Source organism: Gavialis gangeticus, unplaced genomic scaffold (genome assembly GCF_001723915.1).
Source record: "Gavialis gangeticus isolate Ggan-Ray unplaced genomic scaffold, GavGan_comp1, whole genome shotgun sequence".
NCBI lineage: Eukaryota > Metazoa > Chordata > Crocodylia > Gavialidae > Gavialis > Gavialis gangeticus.
The window spans coordinates 146,315,531-146,327,225 of record NW_017729025.1 but is presented as its reverse complement, the minus strand read 5'-3'; the positions used below and the strand labels follow the sequence as shown (position 1 = coordinate 146,327,225).

General features: G+C 40.1%; 1 protein-coding gene across 1 annotated transcript in view; it reads left to right on the top strand.

The window, feature by feature from the left end:
* KCNQ1 (potassium voltage-gated channel subfamily Q member 1) overlaps positions 1-11,695 on the top strand; it is a gene marked incomplete at its 5' end in the record, with an annotated part of 669,633 nt that overhangs the window by 172,585 nt on the left and 485,353 nt on the right. Inside the window, one exon of the mRNA XM_019519725.1 lies at positions 554-694. Within this exon, the coding sequence (XP_019375270.1) occupies positions 554-694 (141 nt within the window). The remainder of the gene's footprint in view (positions 1-553; positions 695-11,695) is intronic.

Sequence of the window (11,695 nt, the reverse complement as noted above, 5' to 3'; positions counted from 1 at the left end):
TTGCTTCTGGCTAGACATAAGGAAAAACTTCTTTACAAGTTGAGTGCTGTGGGTTTGGAATAGGCTTCCCCAGAGGTGATACAATCACCCACCCTGGCAATCTTCAAAAAGCGTCTTAACACCCATCTTGCTGGGGTCATCTGATCCCATCAGTCTTTCCTGCCCAAGTGCAGGGGGACTGGACCCGATGATCTGTAAAGTCCCTTCCATGCCTGAACAACTATGAAATTAGGATTTTTAGTTAGCAAAAAGTTCACCCACTGGATTTACAAAAACCATGACAGTTAGGTAGTTTAAATTCAGATACTTGTTTTGAAACATAAATGGAGTTTCATAACACACTGGGCCAGATCCTGAGCTAATATAAGTGTTTCAGCACTACAAAACTCTCACTACTACTAAAAGTACATTGACTTTGTACCAGCTGCGTGTCTGATGTTCTACGTGAAATGGCTGCTGAAATTACATTTTTGTTTCATTATTTTGCACAAAAAATTAAATATTATGTAGTTCAAAGCTCTTTGGGTAAAAAAAATAATAATTCTAATTTCAGGAGCTGATAACCACATTATACATTGGATTTCTGGGCCTGATCTTTTCCTCTTATTTTGTGTATCTGGCTGAAAAAGATGCTGTGAATGACACAGGAGAAATAGACTTTGGCAGCTATGCGGATGCCCTATGGTGGGGAGTTGTAAGTAATAGTACATTTTTGCAGTTTCTAATAGCAGTTAACATCCTGAAGTCTATATAGATGTAGGAAAATTCTAGCAACAGCAGCAAAGGTTAAAGTAACCTCTTATTACTACAGTAGAGTCTTTTGTTTTCTTCTTGTCATGTTAGGCCAAGATGCTAGTGCAGAAACAGCAGCTTGCAGATATATTTTTTAAACTAGTCAAACAATTAAGCTGCTGTGTAATGGAGTGTTCTTATTGCTTTACCACACTCAGTTTATGCTAGCTCTGTATTGTTGGTTGCTACTTCCATGAACAAATCTAGGGTTTTGAAAAACCGGGATACAGACAGTATTGTGCATCATCACATGTAACACAACACATTTTTTTCCAAGTAAAAAGAAACTAGATTCTATACTAATGTGCTAGGAGCCTAGGCCTATATTATTTAGTTTAAGATCAATGCAAAGGGAAATATAACTTTATTCAAATATGCATAATTTGCTGTATCATATATCATGGCTTAAAAATACAACAAACTAGGCAAAAATAAACAAAAGATGTTGTTTCTTTAGTCCTATAGTCATTAGAATGAAATGTATGTCTTTTAGGTCCATAAAACAAAATCAGGACTTCTTGAGCATCTTGGCAGTGCATCCAATGTTTCACTGAAAGTTATTTCTACACCTGAGTTAATGTTTGCCCGAGTTAATTTTTCCACACTTGAGTTAATGTTTTTAGCTAGTATTAAAAAAACAGTCTGTAGGGCTGTGAAATGGGAGTTACATTACCAGGAGCAGCTAACAGATGGCAGAATTGCAGAAGAAAGGATGGCTCAAGTAGTTGGGAATCTTAGCTCTAGTTAGCTCCCATACTGACAGTTTGAATAAAATATTTCTGTGGCATGTTTTGATGAAGGCAAGAATCAGAATTAGGCCTTCTGATTCCAGTCTTGTCTATTTAGCTGTCCCAGTAAATGTACCGATTTGTTCATCCCTACTAGTGATGATCCTCTCTCTCTCACTCTCCCTCCTCTGTCCCCTGCTCCCATATGCAAATATTGAACAGTTTAGTGGCCATATTTTGGGATTTCCATTTTTTTGCTTCTATTTTCCTTTTGTTTTCCCCCTCTGACTTCTAAAATGTAGCCTATAGATTATTTCAAAGGCTGCAGTGTTTTTTTCAGAACAGTGTCCTTTTTTTTTTGCCTGGTATTTCTTATCATAAGGCTATAAACATAAGAGTTAAAGATATTCTTTCAACCAGCCTGTATCTTATTATTTCCTGGTTATGTCATTGCTATCACTATAGAACTATTTCTTAGTGAACTGAAGGCAGGGTAGGATGCCATGTTAGGGGCCCTCTACTTGTGCAGGTAAGGGTACAATGGGATCTAATGCATGATCTACACAGTCGTGAACATGTTGCATGGCAGGAGGCATGATTGTGAGGTTGCTTGTTAGATCCTATCACACCTTATTGCCAGTGCAGGGGAAGCCTGATCCCAAGCTCCCCTTGCACCGAAAAGAAGCAAGCTCCTGTGGTTGGGAGCCCCAGCTCCTGCAATCTCCCAGCCCTGGGGTTTTCAGGCACCCTCAAGGCTGGAAGATGTGACCGTGCCCCATGGCTGCTGGGACCCAGCTGGAGTTTAGGTTATTTTGTCCCTTAAATTCCTGCAGACTGTACAACCAGCTTTTCCAGCTCTGAAACATTCATTGATGGTACCTGATACTGCAGGTATCCTGCTGCTGAAATGTATAAATAGCCTTCTCGTGAATCCAACAATGTATCTTGTTATATAGGCTGATATTGAGAACTTTATGGGTTTTTCTCTTCCTGTCCACCAAGACAAAATATAGCCACTTTTAAGATCAGGACATTTGCCATTCAGCAGAAGGAAGTACAGTTTAGGCAAGTTACTTTTTCACATCTTTCATGGAAGTAAAGCATTTCTGTAGTTCTTCAGTATAGGGTTCACATGACACTTTAATTAACAGTGGCAGATGCAGCCACATCTAAAATGTTCAGTGACCTTGATCTAACTACTGAAAGTTGTACATTTGACAGGTATGACTGGTCTCCTAAAATTACAGTAAAACTTTTCTTAGTAGGAGTGAAACCAGTTAGCCTATAAAAATGCACTCATGTCTCGCTTCAGGGAATAAATTATTCAGTTGTGGGAGTGATGGATACCTCTACCCACCATCTCTGATTTACAGTAAATTTAGAGATGTAGTTAGCTATGTTAGTCTGAAGTCAAGTAGAAGGCAGGGTACATCTGCACCTAACCAAAGCAGATATATAGAAAATAGGTACTACCCTGCCTTCTGTGTTAAATGTATACATTTACTAGGCTTAATCATGGGTCCCATTTATAGTAGAGGTGTGGTGCTGGCTTGGGTGGGTTCTCAGTCCAAGTGTTTTAAGTTAGTATTAACTTAATATAATCCAACTAGATCCTGTTTATCTCTAACTCAAGGATATTATAGTAATGATAACTCCTGAAAAGTTGTAGTCAATGAAAAACATTTACAACCTCCTGGCCTGCAATACATGAGAAATACTTCACAAATCTCTACTGTTACCTGAGAAACCATGACCTTGGATAGAACCAGGAAAACTCCAGGCTACAGACCAGTGTGGTGAGGTACAAACATAGGCCATTGGGGAGGCCATTTTACCTTTTTCCTTCTGGATGCTTGTCTTGGCAGGATAGATGCCTCTGTTTCTGTCTTGCCACTGTGGAATTGCTGCCTGTTGACTTTGATTCTGATCCCAAGGGATTGGAAAAAGAATAAGGTGACAGTTTGGCCTGGATGAGAAGACACTGAATGGGAGACTGGTCACATGGGTGTATTTATGAGACTACAGCCCAGAGGAAGGCAGTCCTGTGAAGAGTAACGGTGGTTTAGTGCTTAGTTTGCTAACCTAGGGTAGCATAGACCTATGCTCAATTCTCTGCCACTTAAAAGATTTCTTATATGATCTCAGATAAGTTGCCTAGCTTCTCTGTTCCTCAGTTCTCCCCCATCTGAATTGGTCTCTTTTGTTTAATGTGAATTTACTTGGGGCCTTCATAGTGTATTTGCCGGTCAGTTCAACTTGGGTCCTCCTTTGAACAATCTGTTGGATGCTGGGCATTTCTCTGTAGCACATCAGCTTTTGAAGAGAGCAAATACCATTTATGTGACATTATTGAAAGTTGACGTACATCCTTGTATATCAGAAGAATAGGTTTGCTTTCTACAGACAAACTTGTATCGAGATACAGAGACTGTGATTTTAAAAATCAACAGTAAACTCCTCGTCCCTCCAGAAAAATGAGCAGGAAAAACTCCAACCTGCTGTGGCTTAGCATTCCTTTATATGGGGATTGGTAATCTTACAGACTACCATGTTGCAAAAGAATACAGGGGAAAAAATCAGTAGTTCAGATGTTCTTGCCAAGCTTGTCAAAGAACATCACTTTCAGGAAACATTATTTGTTCCCTGTTCCTGTTCCTTTCTTCCTTGGCTATTAAGCCAAACCATGCCTGGGGCAAATTGAGGGGAGCTCTGCTTTTGATATCTATTGCATGATACAGTATTTCCGTCCCCCACATCTGAGCTAACATCATTCAGGAAAACCATTATGGAGACTGCTATTGCTGAAGGCTCTTTGATCATGAACACCATTTGCCATGATCAATTATCGAACATGGCTCTGCATGATTATTAGAGACTGTACTTGTTTCTTTGAACTGGATTCTTACCAATCGTGTCTGCCAGGTAGCTTCATTAGTGGAAAGAATTCTCTGTCTTTTTTTAATTTTAATTCATAGATATCTGCCTGTCTATTGTTTGCCTTCTCATTAAGATTCTCATCTCAGCAAAGCAATTAGACATCTGCTTAACTTTAAGCATGTGAGCAATCATGTATCTATTAGAAAACCATAAGCACATGCTTAAATTCCATTGAAAATCAGTCAGCTGTAAGCACTTGCATATGCACTTTATTAAATAAGGATGGGAATTACTCATGTGCCTAAATTAAGCATATGCAGTCTTCCAGATCAGATTGATTTAGTCTATACTCATCATTTAATAGCATCATTGAAATGCTACCTAGTAAAAGAAATCCTTCATAATTTAAGTATTGTAAAATGCAGTTTAAAATCTTTTGTAGAGTATACCCTGAGTTCAGTTTGGGACATAAGAAATAACAAATTTGTGCATTCTTTTAGGACTCTACTAAACAAAGAGACTAAACTCAACTGTATCACCTCTTTGTCCAAACTTTTTTCAGGGTTTCATAGGGTTTTTAAGTAAGAAGCAATTCATATTTCAAGGTGTTGTTTGCCTAGGATCTATGCAACTGCACCCTTCTTGCTGAATGTTGACTCGACAAGCAGCTTCAAATGGTTTTTCATCCTCACTTAATTAATAAAGATAGTCTTGCATGTAAAGAATACTAAGATCACCATTTTTCTTCACCTATCCATGGACTTTTAATAAAAGATACCAAGGAAGTAGGAGAGAATTCTGATTAGAGAAGTGCAAAGAGATTTTAGGGTGGGATCTTCCGTTTATGTGAAACCACAACAATGAAGAACATTTCCTTCTAGAAAATGATTATGTTCTAGGCCAACTCCTTAGCAATGATAAACAGCCACAACTTCATTGATTTCAGCTGAGTAACGAAAATTTCCACAAGCCGAGGAAAATTCCTCGGTTTGTGGAATTCTCTATATTTACTTCTTAAATCAAGTGGGTACAGGTGTCACATATATAGGACTGAGCTATGCAGAAAGAGTGCTGAGAGTTCTGAAAGAATTGACTGATGCCATTGCATAACCCATGGCAAAAATATTTCAAAACTTATGGCATTTGGGAGAGGTTCCAAAATACTGGAAGAGGGGCAATGTGGTGCCTATCTACAAGAAAGTTAGGAAGGAGGAGCCAGGGAATTACAGGCCAGTCAGTTTGATGTCAGTCCCTGGAAAAATCCTGGAAAAAAGTATCAAAGAATCCATTAGCAATAGACTAACGGAAGGCAACATTCTAATAGACAGCCAACATGGCTTCATTGTGGGCTGGTCATGCCTGACCAACCTCATTTCCTTCTCTGATCTGGTAACATGCCGCCTCAATAAGGGAACTGAGTCAACATGGCACTTGGTGACCAGTGGTGTCCCTCAGGGTTTAGTACTTGGACCGGTGCTTTTTAAGATATTCATTGGATTTGGGTATTAAAAGTGGACTGGCAAAGTTCAGAAATGACACCAAACTACGGAGGCCTGTGGTCAGGCTGGAGGATAGGCTGTGGATACAGGCTGACCTGGGCAGGCTCGTAAGCTGGGCAGATCAAAATCTGATGATATTCAGCACTGAGAAGTGTACGGCGCTCCACCTGGGGAGAAACAACCTGCAACATGCTTACAGGCTCAGCAGTGCTATACTTACTAGTACCACAACCAAAATAGACCTGGGGGTCTTGATAAACCATAGATGAACATGAGCCACCAATGCAATACCACAAAGCAAATGAAAACCTGGCATGGATCTACTGATGCATTTCAAACATCTGTTCAGTCTGGAGAAGAGAAGATTTAGAGGGGACTTGGTGGCAGCCTATAAGTATATAAGGGGTGCACATCAGGGACTGGGAGAATGTCTGCTCCCCAGCGGAAGACTAGGACTACTGGTCATAAATTGGTAGAAGACTGCTTTCGATTATACATAAGGAAAACTTCTTTATAACTTGAGTGTCCGGGGTCTGGAATAGATATGCCCCAGAAGTGGTACAATCACCTACTCTGGCTATCTTCAAAAATCATCTGGATGCTCACCTTGCTGGGGTCATCTGACCCTAGCAGTCTTTCCTGCCCAAGCACAGGGGGGCTGGACCTGATGATCTTGAAAGGTCTCTTCCAGCCCCTAACAACTATGAATCTACTTAACAGATTTCTTATATAATCTTAGATAAGTTGCCTAGCTTCCCTGTTCCTTAGTTCTCCCCCAACTAAACTGGGGTTTTTTGTTTAATGTGAACTTACTTGGGGCCTTCATAATGTATTTGCCAGTCAGTCCAACTTGGGTCCTCCCTTGAACAATCTGTTGGACTCTTTGGGCATCTCTCTGTAGCACATTAGCTTTTGAAGTGAGCAGATACTGTTTATGTGGCATTATGCAAAGTTGATGCGCATCCTTATATGTCAGAACAATAAGTTTTTCTTCTACAGACAAACTTGTATCTAGATACAAATACCGTGATTAACTAATCAACAATACCCTCCTTATCCTTCCAGAAAAACAGTGGGGGAAAAACTCTAAGCTGCTGTGTTTTTCCCACTCTGTTTTTCTCAGTGAATTCACCAATAGACTCTCTATATGTCTGAAGATGGACATTTGTGCCCAAAAGCTTGCAAAGAACAATTTTTCCAGTTGGTCTAATAAAAGATATCACATCTACCTAGGGTATATTCTACAAATGTCTGCCTATGTCCTTAGAGCAATGCAGCTACACCCAACAACTGGCTAGATTTCTTCTTTCATGAATGATCTAAAATTTTTCAGAAGTAGGTGTCTGAATTCTGGCCATGGCTCACTTCTTTCTAATATGCTTAATTATTTTGCATAGGTTCTGGTGCTCTGAATTTCCTCCACTTTGTTTCTAACCTGTGCCATCTAAATAGTGCTTCTGCTTTCCCATATAAATATTATTATGTATTATTAAATATAATCTACTAACCAGTGCTGAATGGAAGAAATTCTTCGTAGGATTTTCTGGAACTCTTGTCAGAATGTCTGCATGTTGTTAATTTTCCATATACATGTCCTTTCATCTTGCTGATTGAGATTTAGAGGATACTACTTGGATAGATAAACTGCCTAGTTTTGTGTTTGTGGGACTTGTCAGTAGAACCTTGCTGGAGAGATGTTAAATGCAGGTATATGTTATTTACATGGCATGTATGCAGAAATGGGGTTTGTACAAAGTTATCAAAGCTTGTTAATAGAAACTGTCCATACTGTAGATTTCAAGAACTACATGTGCTCAAACTCAGTGTTGGGAAGGTCAAATCCAATACCTGCTGTTAGCTTTTGAGATGGTGGCCAGCTAACTTCCCACTGTTTCCATTCATTTAATCAGTAAGCAAAGATGGGCTGGCATGCTGCAGCCTGTAGTGTCCCAAACAAAAGGAGTGGGTATCACTGTACTGGAAAATCTAAACAACTAACAATGGATTAATTATCAGGCATGAATACAAAGCAGCCTGTATTCCCTGTGACTTCTAGTGCCTCTGTAGGTGCATGGCCATTGGATTGTTATTTTTGTGGGTTTTAGGATCAGGGCATTTAACTCATGAACAAAAATAAATAATCAAGACACTGTTATAAAATTTATTTTACAGCTTATCAAATTATAAATACTACACCTCTTGAGTGGTTTTAAATCCTTGGGAAGGTTAGTTTCCCCTAGGTTAACTGCCCTTGTAGTCTGGAAAAAAAAATTCTGGATTTTTCCTCATCTCCTTAGTAATACAATACAGCGCTATTATTTGTATGTGATGTCTGTCATACAGGGAGGGACTTGGGTTTCCATCTTAAATCTTGTGATTCTTGCAGAGAAGGGCCACTAGGATGATTAGGAGAATTGGACAGCTTATGTTACGAGGCAGAAAACAGGGCATGGTGACCCCTTAGAGACTAACTTGTTTGGAGAGGTGTAAGCTTTCACAGGCAACAGTCTACTTCATCAAATTTATCCATTCATAGGCTGTCACCTATGAAAGCTCATGCAAGTCTGGATGAGCTAATCTCTAAGGGGCCACTCAGCCTTGACACACAGCTACGTGCCGCTCTCTCTCTCTGTTCCTAGGGCCTCCTCTTCACATGCAGGTAAAGGAATGATGGGATCCAGTGTGAGATCCACACAGTTGTGCCTCCTGCCACTTCATGCACCCTGAGCCTAGGAGATCATGGCTGCTGCAGTCTCCAAGGCCTGGGGGTTTCACATACCCCTGGGGTAGCCACACCACTTAGCTTCTGGGACCCAGAGTTGGCAGGTGCTGGGGCTGAGAGTCCCCTTAGTTGTGGGAGTCTCAGCTGTGGTTGGGCATGGTGTACTCCTGTGGCTGGGACCCCTGTCAGTTGACAGGGATCCCAGCCATAGGGGAGACCCTGCTACACTTGCAAATTAAAGCTCGATAGCAACCAACTATAAAGTTAGGACACATCTACAAGGTCTAACTTTATAGCTGGATGGACTTTTTATGGCGTGGTAATGGCTTTGCATATGTAGCTGGTTTTAAGATAATTGTGCGATACCTGGAATAGTTAGGGGGCTCTAGATAAGTTTAAAAAGCTTGGCTTGTTTGACCTAGCAAAACAAAGACCAAGAGAAGATATGGTAGAATACTATATATATGCTAGGCAGGGTTAAAAATTAATTTGAAGTACAAAAATATCTAGATGTAAACTAGTTATGAATATATTTTGGCTGGTGATTAGAGGAAGGCTTTTAAGTGTCAGGGGACTGAGACTTTGAAACAGTCTTCCAGAAAGAGTTTGAGAGGGGCAAAATCCAACTTGTTTAAAGAAGTAGCTTGATCAGTTTATGTCTGGAGTTATGAGATGCAGTTGCCTTTGACAACAGGAGGCCATACTCGGTGGTCTTTCCTGATGTTCCTAGTACTTTCTACTTCTCTTTTTCAAAGTAGAAAGAAAATGAATTTAGTATACACGTAGGTGTTCTGTGTACTGTTCATCAGCTGCTGCAGTCCACCCCAGCTATGGCAACATTATCTAGTTGTAGATAATGGCATAGTCCACATTCTGTTCTTATTATTTTGTGAACGAAGTGAATTTGAGTACACAAATGCTTTTACTCTTTCTCTGTATATTTTATTTAGTTAGTCTATAAGGTCTAATCTACTCTGCCTTATTCCTTATTCACCTCAGGGAAGTGTTATGAGGCTGAACTGGTTTGTGCCTAAAAAGTGCATTGAGATTTTCACAAGATGTAGGAGAATATTTATGTAATCTGGCAGCATCCAGGAAGATCATTGTTAGGTATTGATTTAAAATTATCAAGCCCACCTATTTATTGTATTTCAGGAAATCTAATCTTTTGTAGCTGTGCAATGTCAGTGTAAAAATCTACCAAAATGGAAAGAAACCACTTTCCATTCACTATGCACAACTGGAAGTCACCATGTAAGATGGCAGACAGTGAATAGCATAAGAACATTCATTCTGATTGGGAGCTATGAGACTGGGGTGGCATGGGCACTAAGGTGCGCAGTTGACAATCCAGAAGTCACAAGTTTGAGGCCATAGCAGAAGTGTTCAAAGTGCAGCCCTGTCAGATTCTGACACACCTGCAAATTCTGCTAAATACCTTGTCACCTGAGGACACGAAAAAGGAAGGAAGGTTGGAAGCTGCTTCTCATCTTGTTGGCTGGGCAAAGAGGAAAGCATCTGAACCAGCTGATTATAGTTTCATTGCACAGGTTGTGGAAATTGTATCAGTGTGGTGTGGATTTGGATATCCCATAGGGCTTTAAGTAGCTTATACGACAAACACTTCTCCAATATTGCTTAATTAATATAGGGTCTGGTTGTAAGTGAAGAAAAATTCTCTGGAGAATTTTTCACATCCTGAAAAATATCTGTCTCAATTCTTTTGAGGTGCTGTGTTCCAGAAAGAGAGAGAGAAAGAGATTGAAGCACTTCTGTCTAAGGAAATTTCCCAGTACTTGTTTGGCCAATACAGTACTTATATTAACCTCCTGGTTTTTTGTTTGCTCTCTCAGTTTTGTGGCATCTGCCAATTTTTATTTCCTCTGTAGACCATGGAGTCTTGAAAGCCATGTTTGGCAGCTGCATATCTGCCCCAGTCTGTGTGAGGTGCTCCGAGCACACTATCAGGAAAAGAAAGCATTATGTCCTTGATTAAATTATGGTCTCTTGTTTTGTCCAGGTGTCTTAAATATGATCCCTTTTCTCTTCAGTACTAACTAATCTTCCTATTTCTTGTTGTAATCTTGTTGCTTCACATTCCCTCCTCTAGACTATTGATGTTTAATTGGAACAAGATTAAACTTAACACAGTCCCTGTGGTGATGTGCACCAGATCAAAGTTCTGAAATGGTGAATGAGTACATATGATCTTGTTCTTAATTAAAGCAGTTAGCTTCTCCTGCTGATTTGCAATGAAAATTTAATGTGTGAGCACTTGGATCAATTTAGTTTCATTATGGCAATGCATTTTCAGTGCTAGAGTAGAGGCCATGTCAGTATTTCCATTATAAACTCCTATTTTATAACTGTACAATTAGTATTCTAGTCTTTAGGGGCTTAAAACCTGGCTGTAAAAGTTTATGCAGGGTTGAAACTTAACACATGAATTTTCAACCACGAAAAAAGATGTGTGTGGGGAGAGGGAGGGAAGGAGGTTTGTGTGATTTTTGGAATAAAATATGTTTGTAGATGCATTAGAGCAGTGGCCTCAAGGCACCCTTCCATCATTTTTGTAAACTGAGCAGCACCCTATTTCAGATACGAATGTATTTATTACAGTATTTGCCTCCTTGCAGAGAGTCCAGGCAGTGAGGGCAGGGGAACAGCCAGGCAGGGAGAGGTTGAGCCTGCTCTGTATCTGCTTGTCTACTCATCCCTCACTTATCTCTTCATGCTTCCTGTGGTACCCTTCAAAGGATCCTGTGGCACCCCAGGGTGGCCCATCACCCTGGATGAGAATCACTTGCATTACAGGTTGGAAGGGAGAAGAAAATGTAAGCTTTTACGTGTACCCTGATTTGGACTCCAATTTTCAAAATATTTAAATAAAATTAACGAACTTGCACCATTGAACAATATGTATTTTCCTAGTAGTATAAGTAGGGGTGGCAAGACAGGCGTCTGCCACAGGTGCCAAGTTAGCAGCGGTGCCAGAATTACCTCCTTTCACCACAGAATCTGCACCCTGGCAGAATTATCTTATAGAAACACTCAAAATATCCCTCCCCCCCCCCCCT